The following is a 14894-nucleotide window of genomic DNA, read 5'->3' as shown; positions in this document are numbered from 1 at the left end:
TGCGGAAGCCTTGGCGCGTTTCCCACCCACTTTTGCTTTAAGCCTCGTTTGGTTGCACTGCCATTGGTAGTGACCCATCTCACCGCAGTAAGACATAGGTGCGCTTGTCATCCTTCATTAGCTGTTTAACACGATCTGCAATCAGTAGCGCCCGCAGACCTTCCCAGCTGATTACGTCTCTACTATGCAGGTAGTAATCAAGCAACCCTTCTAGTTTCGTGACAAACTGTCCCCATGTGTTGCTTCCTTTCCAACAAGCGTATAATCTGCGCTTATATTCCTCAGGTGTGAGCTTTAACTCACCCAGAATATAATCACACACTTCCTCGTAAGACTGCCTTCCGCTTACGGCCCTATTTGCTATCAGCATGCGGTTTTTCTCGTTTAATAACGGGACAATTATCGAGCCGCGTACCTCCTCGGGAATCTCGCAACATTCAAGCACACTTTCCGCGCTTCGGAACCATGCAGGAGCCAACTCGTCTCTCCCTGGCATTGGTGCGAGAATAGCGCGTAAATCTTCTGCATATCGAACAAATCCAGATCGGGCGCCTCGCCCTCCTTGTTTCTTTAATATCTCTAACTCCACCTGGAGTCTCAGAGCTTCAATGTCCAGCTCCTTTTCTCGCAGTCTGACAGCTGCCTCGTTTCCTCCTTACGTTAGACATCTATCAAGATCCGCGGTTACCGACGCACTACTAGCACTTTGATCATGATCGCCAGTAATGGTACCGCTCAAGGTCTGCCCTCGCTCATCGGAAGCTGTTGCACCGGAGCTCTGCCCCACGCCATCAGAGCTGTCCGTAGACTTTTGGCTCTCTGACCGAGTTACTCAAATAAAACACACACAGCGAACGCACTCTGCAGCGAGTGGTTGCGCACACAAACCTATACATCTGCTATTTACTCCCTCTCCAAACTCCTCCCACACAAGCGGCGCCCAGCAGTCGCAAAGACGAATGGCGTCGATGGTTACACATCCGAAAACACACACATATAAACACACACGCGCAGACCTCAAGCCCAAATATTCCGATCGCTGCCCTTGGTCAGGTGCGCGCGGGCGGTGGATTCAAAGGGACGTACAGGCGTTTTCCAAGAAGACATGTCAACAGCGGCTCCCCAGACCCGTGTTACGCCGCGTTTCGGGATTTATGGCCTCCGAGCCCTCTCCACTCGAACCGGGGGACACAGCAGTTAGCGCTGAATCCACAACCACTGTGCTTACGCTGTCCCTTCTAACTGCACTGCCCTGCCCCCCTCGCGGCACGGGACGGACAGAGCCGGCAGCGTCGCCCGCTGCCATGTGTTCTGGACTCACTTCCGAGAAGCGGCCGCCTGCGCGACCGTCATAAATCAGCCAGCGCCAAGCTGCCCCTTGACCTTGGTCGCCCCTTCGGAATCTCGCCTCTGGGCGAAGCCAGAAAACTTAACTCAAGGCAACTGCCCGAGGAGGCCTGTACCGCAAAATTTTAACATTATCGGCGAAGGTTTAGTTTGCCCGTTTACGAGGTCGGGCTAGACCGATGCGTGGTATTTTATTTAATGAAGAGTCCGGCATGCCAGCTATCTGCGACGCTTGGTAAAAGCGTAATGCCATCCGCATAAACTATGCCTCTTGGCTGTTAACATCAAGATCCTGAAAAGGTGCGCGAAACCGTCTATCCCGGGATGTTGACATGGCCACTGCCCTCCGGCAGTCTAGATCATGCTTGTATTAGGGCGCAGTAATGCCAATAAATGATGCTGCGAGCGCTCATATGAGTCCAGCGAGTCCTTCACCACTCTATCAAAGCCCATGAGCGTAGATTCATTTCGAGAGCCTTTAAAGGCCATCCGCTGTCGTAAAGTTCACTTTTGAGATACAAGTTCATGCATCAGCCTTGTTAGATCCTCGGTAGCGATGGCGAACCCGAAAAGAGAACATCCCGACTGCCGATGGTCGATAACCGCAAGTAAATGAAGCTGCGAGGGCGAATCTGAGTGCCGTCACATGGCGTGTTCTAATCACTTTACTCATTTCCGCGCCCTCAGGCTCATTTTCTCACCACTTATCACCCACTCGAAGTCATCACCTTCGGTGTTGGTAAAAGAGGCAATGCACTGTCCTGGTTCTAGTTTCGTTGGTCATTGCTTTGCTCTCGTTGAGCCCGGTATATGAGATTCGGGAGCCGAACTAGCACCTTCCACGGGTCGCAGCTGATCTAGAGCCAGCGGAAAGGGCATTGGCGCGAGCAAACAGCCCGATACCCCGAGTTATCGCGGTGCCATGTGTTGCCACCCTGTCAAGATAAATATCGGCTGTTGCGGGTCCATATAGAAGACTGAGATATTGATTGAAGGTGCATATAAAGTTGCAACATTCCAGGACCTTCATAGGGTATTTGTTCTCCAGTTGGTCGAAGGCATTCTTTTGGTTGAGGCTATCTGTGAACCCTGAATACTCGAGTGCTACGGTGTATACTATGCTGTCCAAGGCTAATCGTAAGAACTGATAACGATAGGCTCTTATAAGATACATGCTACGGTGTATACTATGCTGTTTAAGATACATGAAAAATGGGTTATTGCGCTTCGCGAACAATTCTCGCATATAACTTGTACACAGCAGTGTACCTGAATGCCTGTACAAGAGGTGTCGCCATCTGCAGCTGGTTTGGGTAACAACGTAACGCGACCATTGCCAAAAGAAAGCGCCGCAATTTATTTGTCATGCACACAATTGCATTCATTGATGGCAAATGAATGTTGCGGGTGGGTGTTCTGTGCCAGTGTTCTTTGCTTTACTTAATGTTCTAGCATGCGCGTTTAGGCCCCGATTAAGATCTCTGACGCGCAATAGGGTGTCGTTTGTATTTGCCCCTCTCGTGTTCTTAAGCTGCTTTTCCCGTATAAACCATTCAGTTGCGAGGGAACGCTTGTGTTGTGTTATTTTCAACGTTTGTCGTTTCGCGCTCGTTTACCATGAATACATATCAACTTGCCCAACTTTTCATGTTAACGCGAGTTGGAAAGAATTTATATCAAAGCAGCTCAAAACACGAGATGAAGTACAGGTAACAAGAGACGGCAGGAGCGCTCTCTATGAACTGATTTTTTTTAAAGGATAGATTGATAGGCACCCAACAATACAAAAAAGAAGCACTATAACGCCTTGAAAGCCCTTAAAACCACGCACAGAGTGAGGTTAATCGCATCATTTTAATTAAGTGAACCAGCAATGTCCCGCCGCAGTGGTTCAATGGTTAGACGCACGACTAAGCACCGGAGCTCCCAGGCTGGATCTCGACCTCCGACAGCTGCGTTCCAAAGAGGCGAAATGATTAGGCGTCCTTGTGCTCTGTGTTGTCAGTGCATGTTAAAGATCCCCAGGTGCTCAAAAGTGTCCGTAGCCCTTCACTACACCTCCTCTTTCTTTCCACTTTCACTCTCATCTTCCTCCTTCCGTCTACAGCGCGTGTCAGCTATCCACAGAGCAAGTGTGACAGATACTGCGTCTTTCGTTTCCTGTGAACCAATTATTATCATTATTATTATTCCAACTACATGACTAGCACCTGCTGCCACCCGGCCTCCACACATTTTCCGAGAGCGGGAGTCTCGTCTTCCACGAGATTGAACAAAGGTCAAGCGTCACATGTGTCTGATTCCTGTATTATCAGTAACACGTCCACCTACTCCTGCAGATCCGATTTGGTATATGAACAAGATACTCTTTCTGTTCAAATGAGGGAAATGGTATTTTCACTTCCCTAATGCAGACAGGTTGAACGAAACTGCACCTTTAAACGACCTCCGGTGTTCAAATAGCCGCTTCTTTATACAGAGGCCTGTCTGGCCGATATATGCGTCTTATCGCAGGACAGCGTGATTGAAAAACTTCTCCCATTGTCGCAGTCGATGCGCGGAGTTTTGTGTGATAACGTGCAGCTATTCTTGGCTTGGGTATCACGGCACTCTAGCTTCTCCGCACTTCGCTGCAGACTCAGTTCAGCTGGGTTTTAGCTGTAAAACCAACTTTCACACCGTATTTCGCTTCAGCTTTTCTCAACCTCTGCGGTTTTCCATGTAGATAAGGAATCCCCATTGTCCCTCATTGTGCAAGGTCTTTTTTTTTCCGTAACATTTCCGCCTCGTTTCAGCATCCTCTGCAATATTTAAGCCAGAGCCACATCCCGACTGAAGCGGCTAATTTGCACAAGTCGCTGAATTCTACCCACTGATCGGGTAAATACAAGATCAGTTCGAGCAGCCGATGATCAGTTATGTTCTAGCGTCAGCCAGGAGACCATGAACATGCTATTTCACTGCAGCTTTAGGCTATATAGGAGATCAAGGGACATATACAAGCGGTCCAGCCAGATGGAGCTCAACATTAAGCGCCTATTCTGTTAAAATCATCTCTATGTATGTAACGTCTACGTGGTGCAGCGCAAACTGGAAAGCCGATACGTTGCCAACCGTCGGATACGTCGAGCTGCCGTTCTGCCCCGTCAGTTCGAACGTCAGAGTTCGCGGCAAGCGAAAGCGATGTGACCACACTCCTTTGGCTGGGCCCTTTTCTGGCTTCTGCCACAGAAGTGGCTCTTAAGCCGCCCCAAAGGAACCTCTAGTTGGCGCTACATTTCTAAACTTTTGTATCAGAACTGTGAAGTAGTCGTGCTTCTTGATACTTCCCAGAGTTACTTAATTAGCATGCATCGTTAGTTAGGTATGGATAGCGGCATATGTGCCATATTCACCTCTCTACACGCCGTGACCTACCGCAGTGACAGTTCTAAAAAAAGAGAAAGGTAAAGGAGGGCTGTATCGGAGAAGCAGAAGTGTGGAGAGAGCATCATGTCAGCGGTCGCATGATGACATGAACCACTGAAGAAATCGTGGGAATCGATCGCGGCTGGGCTAGGGCGAATTAATCTCCATAAACACAGGCATAAGAGGCTCGCAATTTTTTTTTCAGCACGGCATTGTGAGTTATAAAACAGAATAAAGAGCTAAATGAAAAATAATATATGCATTTACATATCCAGATACTCTATACAATAAAAATTGCCGACATATATCTAGAAAAGCCTATAATCTAAAAAAAAACTTTAGAAGTGTTGAACACTTTAAAAACACAGATTCTTTATTTTTATTGTTTTTCTAAGGTACGCGCAGATATTAGATATCAGATGTTGAAAATAATTAACAGCTGTACCTTGTGATGCATATGAGTGGGGGCTTTTCGCCTTATCTATAGGTGAACCTTACCATTCAGACGCAAAGCAATCTGCATGTTTCCCAAACCTGAAGCCGCTTTTCAGTGCATCCTATAGTTCGAACCTGGCATTATTTGCGAATATATGACTTATTCCATCTACAGGATACCATCTTGAATTTACTGGCGGATAAGACAACGGGCAATATCACCGAAGAAAGTGCAAGCGCTGCTTTTGCTGAACTGGGGAAAAGCGAATACAAGGAATCCTACATTTCCGCGGTTCTTCTCCTTATGATGTGCGTAAATCTCAGTCAAGACACGCTTGAACATAAAAGCCAGTGTGTTATAATTTTATCTTGTTTTATTTTCAGAACGGACACCGGTGTCGAGGAGGACAACAGTATCTTTTACAGTACGTGGAAGTCACAATTTCCCCGCAGTATTTTACTGTGCTTGTGTAATTACCGGTCAGAGGTTCTGAAAAGTCATTTTAGAAAACTTACTTAGCCTGTGTTTATTTTTTTTATTTTGCGAATGATATAAGTTGCCTAGACGTTGCTTACAATAAGATTCCTATAGAATGTGACCAGCTTTTTGTGGACAGATTTGCGCATCGCCCTGAGAATAAAGACCAACAAAAGAAACAAGCAAGAGACGAAAGGCGCTTAAGTTACCTTTTGCCTCAAGTGCCATCTTATACTCATTAGTGCACTTCTCGAATGCGGCTAATGATCTTCAGCCCCATGTAAGGTTTTTAGTTCGTGTGAATATGATGTAAGATGTTTTGCAGAACCTGTAGGATATGAGCATTCGGTAATAATGTTCGTCTGGGTCAGATAGAGAGAAAACTATCTTACTTGTCAATCATATGGGAAAACGTTTTTGCTTCCAAATCTAGGAGTTGGTTAGGATTTCTTGCAACCTAGCGGCTGCCTGTGTTTGACTGATAACTTCCTTTAACAATTTGAGTCGTAGCTGAACATCAGAGCCTTCCATATATCTTTCGCTTTAATGGCTCTGAATTGCAGGGTAACTATTCACTTGTTATCGAAACTACTCTGAACCCCTCCACTAAGGTTCCTCGCTCTGTCTTTCCGCTTTGTTCCCATTTCCTCCCTTCAATTACGGTGCGGTTGAGTTGTCTACCATGAAAGTGTTTTAGATAGCGCGCCTGAATGTTACCACAAATTTTGTATTCTTTAGGAAATAAAGGTCCATCATTTGCCAGACCCGTAAGCTGACGCTCGAACAATAATAGGACGAATGTCAAAGAAGGTGGGATGGAAAAAAGTACGAGAGAGAGAGAGAGATGCAAGTAGTGGAGGGGTGAAAAATAAATTTAGTTTCCAGCAGGATTTAGGCTGACCAGGGCTACGTCTTACAAGTTGGAATCTCCAGATCTTGCTCCTTCCGTGTCGAGGGCCTGCTGGACTGCCCTCAGTTGCTCTTGAGCCTGGAGTTGCGTAGAAGGCGGTCCACCTAAACGAGAGGATGTGGGGATTAACACCGGTCATTTCTGCCTTACAGTACTAGAATGTGCGATCAAATGTGGCTACGTCTGTCTTGCAGATCTCTAGCTTGTTGATTTTGATTGGGAATAGTATCGACAGCCTGGCGATCTTAAAACTTTACCGGGATCAAATAGCACTTGAACATATTTAAATGCTTATGTGACGAAGGCTACTCCAGACTACCTTTCGGGCATTTCTCGGTGCCTGAAAAAGAGTGGCAGTTCGCATGCCCCGTTGCCATGGCAAGCAGTTGTGCCATTTACTACGTGTGAAATTTAGTTGCGACTGCAGTAAGAAGGAAAATAAAACGCATCTGTCTGCTACAGGCTCTGCAGCTGAGCCACATCCGCTGCCTCGTGCGGCAAGAAGAGAATAATAATATAATTGGTTCACTGCAAGGGTAAGGCGCAGTATCTGTCACACTTGTCCTGTGGACACCTAGACCGCGCTGTAAGGAAAGGGATGATTGATTGATTTATGGGAAGGGAAAGACGCGGTAACTGTCTCACTTTTCTGTGGACACCTCAACCGCGCCGTAAGGGGAGGGAGGAAGGTGGGAGTGAAAGTGGGAAGAGAGAAAGAGGAGCCATAGTGGAGGGCTACGGAGTAATTTCGACCACCTGGGGATCTTTAACATGCGCTGACATCGCACAGCACAAGGAAAGGGATGAAGGTAGGAGTAAAACAGGGAAGAGAGAAAGGGCGCCCTAGTGGAGGGCTGCGGAGTAATTTCGACCCCCCTGGGATCTTTAACGTGCACTGACATCGCACAGGACACGGACGCCTCTTCGTTTCGCCTTCATTGAATCGCAGCCGCCGTGGTCGGGTTCGAACCCGGGAGCTCCGGACAGTAGTCGGGCGTCTTAGCACTGCACCACCCCGCGCGGGGCGCCTAGATGAGAAAATAGACGAGGAAGAAAAGAAGAGGGAGGGAAAGACGCGCGTCGCAACAGCCGTCGTCCACCACCGAAGCGGTGGCGGGTGCAATGACGGCTTACAACAGATAACAATTTGGTGGCAGGCAAGCCCCTGTCGCAAGCGGCGTTGCCATATCTATCCCAGCTCAGTAGGGACAATTCCTTATGTGTTCTGCTGCTGCGCTCGTTACAGAGAGGAGGAGGATGGTAGCGGCATACCAGCAGATGTACATACCGGCGTGGAGAGAAAGAGAAGGGTAGTTTCAGCCCCCGGATGGGGACCCGCGGCATTCACGTAGAATACGCCTGATCTGTTGCCATAATGGCGGGCCAAGGCTTGCACCCGCACCAGTCGCCGCCCATTATGGTCTTCTCGTGACATGCTGGCAGGGAGCGGCCACACTCTGAGGGCACATCTCCAGAGTTCTTGGATGCGGAACTTCTCCTCGGTGAACTGTTTCTGTTGAATGTTTAGCCCGTCAATAAGGAGGCGACCCGACACTGTCTGTGTGAGACGGGTATATCGCTTCATCAAATGTGCTTCCCGAAGACCCCTGAAAGTGTTAACCACACCTAGGACCATGAGCCGACTGTTCGAAGTGGAGATTGGGAAGCCGACGGCACGTTTCATAATTTTTCGGACGGTCACTTCGAGGGTTTCCTCCTCGTGCTTCCGCAAGTGGAGGTAATGAGTTGAAAACAGGATTCTACTGGTTACGAAGGCGTTTGCCAACCGCAAGGCATCCTTACTTCGGAACCCCCTGCGTTTGTTAGACACCCGGTGGACCATACGGATCCACCTGGTCCCTCACCTGGCGGAGCTTGGCTAGTGTTGTGTGAGGGAGTCTTTGGTGATAAATGAAGAGGCCGAGTACTCTGGTCTCTTTTGATGCGTGAATAGGACCGCTTGCAAGTGAGAGCGATATTTGTGTGGTGCATCTTGGAGAGGGGCCGAGATGCACTAACGACGATTTCTGGGGGGAACATTGAAAGCCAAAGCACAGGGCACAGCGGTCCACTATTCTTACCGCTGTTTGCAGGCTGATTTCAATGTCGCCCACGCAGCCCTGTGGGGCCCAGAGGGTGATGTCATCGGCGTAGAACGCGTGCTGCATGCTTTTGACCTCAGCCAGCTGGGCCGGCAGATGCATCATGGCAATGCTAAAAAGCAGCTGGCAGAGAACTGCGTCCTGAGGTGCGCCCCACGTTCCGAGCATAAATGATTCATTCTCCTTGTCTTGTATTTTGATGTAGGATTGCCTGTCGGCGATGAATTGTCTTATATAATTGAAAGTATTGCTGCCACAGTGTGTTTGACTTAGGTGGGTCTGTATGACTTTTGTGTTACGTTACCGAAACCGCCTTTCACGTCTGCTATGAGTACAGCCCTGTAATTGGGGGGGGGGGGGGGCATTCTAATAGGTTGAGAATTTCTCAGTTAAGTTGGAGAAGGACACCTTGTGTGGATCTGTGTGGTCGAAATCCGAACATGGTGTCCGCGAAAGTGTGCCTGTGTTCAAGGTACTCAAATAACCAGTCCCGCACAAAAGTCTCGATTAGTTTGCCACAGAGGAGGTGAGAGAGATAGGGCAATGGGTATCCGAGTCGATCGGTTCGCCAGCTTTCGGGATTAAAGTCACAAGTGCCGTTTTCCAATCGATGGGTAAGGGGGTTCCCCCTGTCCAGATTGCTTAATGTATTCGAGTAGGCATTGGTACGTAAAATCAGGCAAGTTCGCCAAAAGCTTGACGGTGACCTTGTCGCGAGCCGGTGCGGTTCCTGTCCTCATTTGGCTAGACTGGCCCGAAGATCTTGAAGCTGGAAAGGTTAGTCGAGCTCCGAGTTCTCTTTGTCTGCTTAAGAGTAGACTGATATTCGGCGGTATGGGGCTATGCACAAGTAGCGGTCTCGGTGCGATTGTACCAGCTGCATAGCGTTGCCTTTCAAGGAGTGGATTGGTCGGTGTAAATGGTTCTGAGTTTAGATGCAAGTCTGCGTTGGATTGATGAGAGCTTGGAAGAGCCTCTATGTATTACGCTTAGACATTTGTGGGGCCACTGTATTGCAATGATCCACCCAGTTCGAGCTCGCGAGCTGGGCCGCGTACTCGGCGGCTCGGTGGGTAATGTCGGAAATAGGTTCTTTAATTTGGCGGTTGTGAGTTTGGTAACGCTCGTGGCGTGTACGGCTGCGGTAAGCTTCCCAGAGGTGAAGGAGGTAGTTATCCACGTCTGTTGTCACCTCTCTGAGCTGGATTTGTGTTTCATGTATGCGAAGGTGTAACGTCGTGACCGGGACAGTTAATTTCGAGTCTCCTTGCTCTGCAGGCGAGAAATTTTGCCGGAAGGTAGTCCAATTATGATGTGGGCTTGAGGTGTATGACGCTTGACGGGTCGTGTGTAGATCAATGTGTTGAGAAGGAGTGGTCGCTGCGGAGGGTTTCCTTGGTGTTAACCCAGTCTACGTATCGTATGTTGCGAGTGAAGGTACGATTCGGTCACGTCTCCCGCGCCACGTAGTTACCTACGCGTTTTGTGTAAAAAGGGTTGGCTTGGAGGGTGAGGCCCAGGCTGGACACAAGCTCCGCAAGTTTTCGTCCTGGCACCTACTCTTTACAGTATCCTCACAACTGACTGGGGGCATTGAAGTCACTCAATTCAGGAGGGGTCTCGACCCGCTGCCTTTTGCGCGCGGCTAAAGTTGTATGCGAACGTCACTCGCTTTATTTTGGGGGAGCAGTATGTGTTCAGTATGTGCATGGGAGGATCTGAGCGGCAGAATGTAAGATGGCGGCAGTTTTTATGTGGAGCGCAGATGCAAAACGGATGTGTGCTCTGCAATCAGTATTTTTGAAGACAATGTAAGAAAGCAGAAAAGGAAATGCGCAGGCGTGCCAACTGGCTCACTAGCCTAGCCACAAGCTGTCACTTGCGGAAAGAGGAGCGTTAAAATAATTAAAAGAAGAAAGAATGGAACGAGTTATGGGGATTTAAGCATGGCACTTAAATGTTAAACTGCACTGTGAAGATGAAAAGGTTTTTGAGTAAAATGTCGAAGAAAGCAAAGCGAAACAAGTTTTGGTGCTTCCATCGAAAAAGGAAACTTTACTGGCTGTTGCAGAAAGTAATAGCTTTCTGCGCCCATTTCATCAGCCCTGAAAAATAGCCATCATTCGACCACCTTCCTCTGACAGTTTTCCATAACGCGTGCCCTTATCTCTGACTCATGAGCCAACGGCTCATCCTGAAAACCGCCTTCTGATGACAAGCAGTTTCACATCCTCGCTTGCATTCCTTGCGGTGTTCTGCAAGATGGCCGCCGCATTATTGCTTACACATTCTCTGTACTCCTTCCTTCTCTCATTCACTCATCGGCCTATCTGCCCAATAACGCAACTAGCAAAATGCACAGTAATCTCGTACAGCACACTAGTTGCACAGTTGGTAGATGGCAAATTGTACTTGAGCATTCAGATGATTTTTCTTTGAAAAGGTAAAGCATAAACTGGACAGTGCATGGCGCAGAAAACTGCAGATTCACAACATATCGGTTTGCAAATTTCTTTATATTGTCACGTAGTGGTTACGAGGTCGACAACACAAATGAAGGGTCGATGATTGCACTAAAGAAACTTTATTTGGGCTGACTTGCGCCCGCAAAAGAACTAAGCAACTCGGCGGCGGCGATAGAAACAAACGTGCTCGTCGATCGTCGAAAAAAGAATGCTCGTCACACTCAAAGGCTGCACCGAACAATCTAGATAACGTCGCAAACAGCTACCAGCGCGGGCTGGAACATTGTGGAAAGACACCCGAGTGGCCAGAACCTTCGAGATAGATCTCGGTGCATCTTGCGCTACAACAAAACTGATAAAGGTGTGACTCGCGGCATCGAGCATTAACAAACAAAGATTAAGAACTGATACGCCGTCCAGAATCAGAGTGATAATCCTGTAGTCCGGCGGCTGTTAGAAAACAACAAATACAGTTTTTAAGGTTTCGCGGCAATATTCTGTGAATACTTATGGCGGTACGGTTTAAGCTGTATTTTTTGCTTTCCTTGCTTTCATTCGCGACGTTTTCTTCATTTGAGATTTTGCAAGACTCACTAAATTAGCCGCTATAACATTCGCTGGGGCGCATGCTAACTTCAATCACTTCGCCGGCGCCTCAATGCTGCGTGTGACGCAGTGCTTCTCTTTGTTAAGATCGTTTGAAGGCTATTCGAAACAATGCCTCATCTTGCAATATCTTAATGAGCGCTGGCGTGTAGAAGGAGGGCTTTCTGTAAACGCGTGTTTTACATTCTACATATTTTGGACTGCGATGAAACAATATGTATTGCAGTTAGAGACAAACTAAACCCACCGAAATCGCATCGAAAGATCTTACGATCAACCGAATGCATCCTAAGCATCGACAACTTCCTCGTCCTTCTGGAGTTCTACGTGTGTTCAAATTTAATAGAGCAAAACGGCCGACACTAACTCTATATAGACGGGATATGCATCGGATAATCTCTTGCACTGATCTTTCGCAATATCATTCTGGAGGCGAATGCCAAGCGCATAGCAGCAAAACATGAAACAATCTTTTGTGGGGTGTTTAGTTAGGTGCACCATATTCTTGTTGTGAGCGGCTCGCAGTATATTCGGCAATCGTATGCTTCGCTAGTTTCATGCTATCCTTGTGCCGACTGGCATACGTTTGACATCATTTGTATTTGTTTGTCTACGCGTTTCCACCCACTTTATTGTTGAATGTGCTTTTTCCATCTTTCCTGCCATCATTAACTTGACTGTCTTGACATTTATAGTTCTTTGTATGGTGACGTTTCCATCCACGCACTGTGGTTTTTGGCGGATTGCGCCTCAGTTGATATGAGCTAACTGTGCCTTCAATACGAATTCGTTGCCAATAGCACTCTTTGTGCTCTCCTTACATCTGTACTGTCATTTCGGCAGTTTTGTTCTTTACGATGTGCCATCATGCATGACTGCACATTTAGGACTAAGAATAATTTTAATCTGTTACAGATGCTACAAAAGCAGGAGGTGGCTGTAGCGAAGGTTTTCTAACAGCTGTGGCTGCGAATCCGTCAAATCTTACCATCAGTTACCCCGCTTCGACGAACTTGGGAAAACTGTAAGTATTTACTCGTCGTTGGCTTCGGGGATTGGAATAAACCCCCAATAAACCAGGCAGAGAGGCCACGTGAAAGGCAAACATAGAAAACCAATTCATAGCGGAGTTTGTAGCAACATAGGAGAGTTAGGACATTATTTCATGCAGAGTGGTCTTTGCAGTATTTGCATTGCGAAATATATTCTTGTCGTGCTGCAGCAATACTTCCCGCAATTTAGCAAAACCCGATATCTGAATCCGATTTTACATTTCGCCTTTTCGAGGCTTCGACTCTGACTGTAGGCGGCTGCGTTTAGATGTAGGCGAAACGGAGAGGAGGCCTCGTGCTGTGTGATGTCAGTGAATGTTAAAGGTCCCCAGGTAGTCGAAATACCTAGGCAACCCTCGACTACAACTTCAGATTCTGTCTATCCATTTTCACTTCCACCTTCGTTCCTTCCTCTATGGCGTGGTCAGGTGCTACAGAAACAAGTATGTCAGATACTGCGCCTTACCTTTCCTGGGAACCAGTTATTATTATATATTTCGAGGACGCTAACGCGCGGCGGCAAATCTCATCTACTCTGGGATTGCCCTGCTTTTTCTACTGGACGCTCCGAGATCAAACCCTACCGCCTGAACTACCGTTCCCTCCTAGAGACTGATGCTAACAGATAGCTGATATTTGCCAAGTATGGCTCGTTTAGTGGCCTGGTTAGAGCTATATGATTTCGTTGGTTGGTTGGTTGGTTGGTTTGTGGGGTTTAATGTCCCAAAGCAACTCAGGCTATGAGCCGCCGTAGTGGAGGCCTCCGGAAATTTCGACCACCTGGGGTTCTCTAAAGTGCACTGACATCGCACAGCACACGGGCGCCTTGCTCTTCACCTCCATCGAAAACTGAGAGACGACCTAAACAATGAAGATTCTGTCTACTCCCGTTTACACCCTTCCATGGCCATCAGCCTTCCCATTAAATAAAGGACATTCAAGCAATCAATCAATCGAGGGAGTTCAGGTGTCCACAGAAACAAGTGTGACCGATACCGCACTTTCCCTTTCGTGTAAAATTGTAATGGAAGGCCCATAAAATTTGGTAGTTATAATAATATTATGAACAATAATAATAATTGGTTCGACTCCGCCGGGGTGGCGCAGTTCTTACGACGCTCGACTACTGTTCCCAAGGACGCGGGATCGAATCCCGGCATCGGCGGCAGCTTTTCGGTGGAGGCGAAAAGCAAGGCGTCCATGTGCTGTGCGATGTCAGTGCATGTTAAAGAACCCCAGGTGGTCGAAATTTCCGGAGTCCTCCACTACGGCGTCTCTCATAGCCTGAGTTGCTTTCGGACGTTAAACCCACAAACCAACCAAACCAACCAATAATTGGTTCACATGAAAGGAAAGGCACAGTATCAGTGACCCTGCTGTGTGGACACCTGACTCGTGCCCAGAGGAAAGGGAGGAAGATGGGAGAGAAAGCGGAAAAAAGAAATACGTGCCGTTGTGGAGAGCTACGGAATAATTACAACCACATGGGTTGTTGTGGCTGTAGGAAGAAAGAACAGAAAAATTTGGAGGACGCTTAAGCTTCGCCTTCAAGAGTGGAACGCGATAGCGTTATTCATACTCTAACACTTCTGAGTGCACTGTACAACTTTTTTCTAATTTTATGTTCAAACAAGTGCTTCTCACAATATTCATTATCGCACTGTGTTGTGCACACTACAACGTTTCTTGCTCCCGTGTTCCTTTAGCGTTCAGACGCACTCAGTATGTCGGTCAGTCATCACACACATACACACACACCAAACTGGCATTTTCACTCATCGTAGTGTAAGTCATTTTGGACTATACACCGCAGTAAAACGCTCTACGGTACTTTCTAAGGCAACACCGCATTCACTAGAAGCGCTTTTGTACCGCTTTCAAGCATCGAACTCGTGCCTGAGTGGTAGCGTCTCCGTCTCACACTCCGGAGACCCTGGTTCGAATCCTACCCAGCCCATCAGAAGTTGCTTTTTATTTATGAAGTGCATGCCGGAGTGCATGCCGGGATTTATCGCTCACGGCCAACGCCGTCGACGACACCGGCTTTTCTGCGACACGAGCTCCTTAACGCTACCGCGTTAAAATGCACGG

The 14894-nt window shown here is 47.7% G+C and overlaps 1 protein-coding gene across 1 annotated transcript in view; it reads right to left on the bottom strand.

Moving 5' to 3' along the window:
* Positions 1-3191: 3191 nt before the first annotated feature.
* Positions 3192-14894, bottom strand: part of LOC146173767 (uncharacterized) — a 180846-nt gene continuing 169143 nt past the window's right edge. Inside the window, exons 4-5 of the mRNA XM_084583392.1 lie at positions 6586-6682; positions 3192-3299 (exon numbers count right to left, since the gene is read on the bottom strand). Of these exons, the coding sequence (XP_084439518.1) occupies positions 3239-3299; positions 6586-6682 (158 nt within the window). The 3' untranslated portion in view covers positions 3192-3238. The remainder of the gene's footprint in view (positions 3300-6585; positions 6683-14894) is intronic.

The sequence above is a fragment of the Amblyomma maculatum genome, chromosome 11, assembly GCF_055883805.1.
Source record: "Amblyomma maculatum isolate TAMU_Amacu chromosome 11, ASM5588380v1, whole genome shotgun sequence".
In the NCBI taxonomy this organism is placed as follows: Eukaryota; Metazoa; Arthropoda; class Arachnida; order Ixodida; family Ixodidae; genus Amblyomma; species Amblyomma maculatum.
The sequence above is the reverse complement of the archived record's forward strand: the minus strand, read 5'-3'. Positions and strand labels throughout refer to the sequence as shown.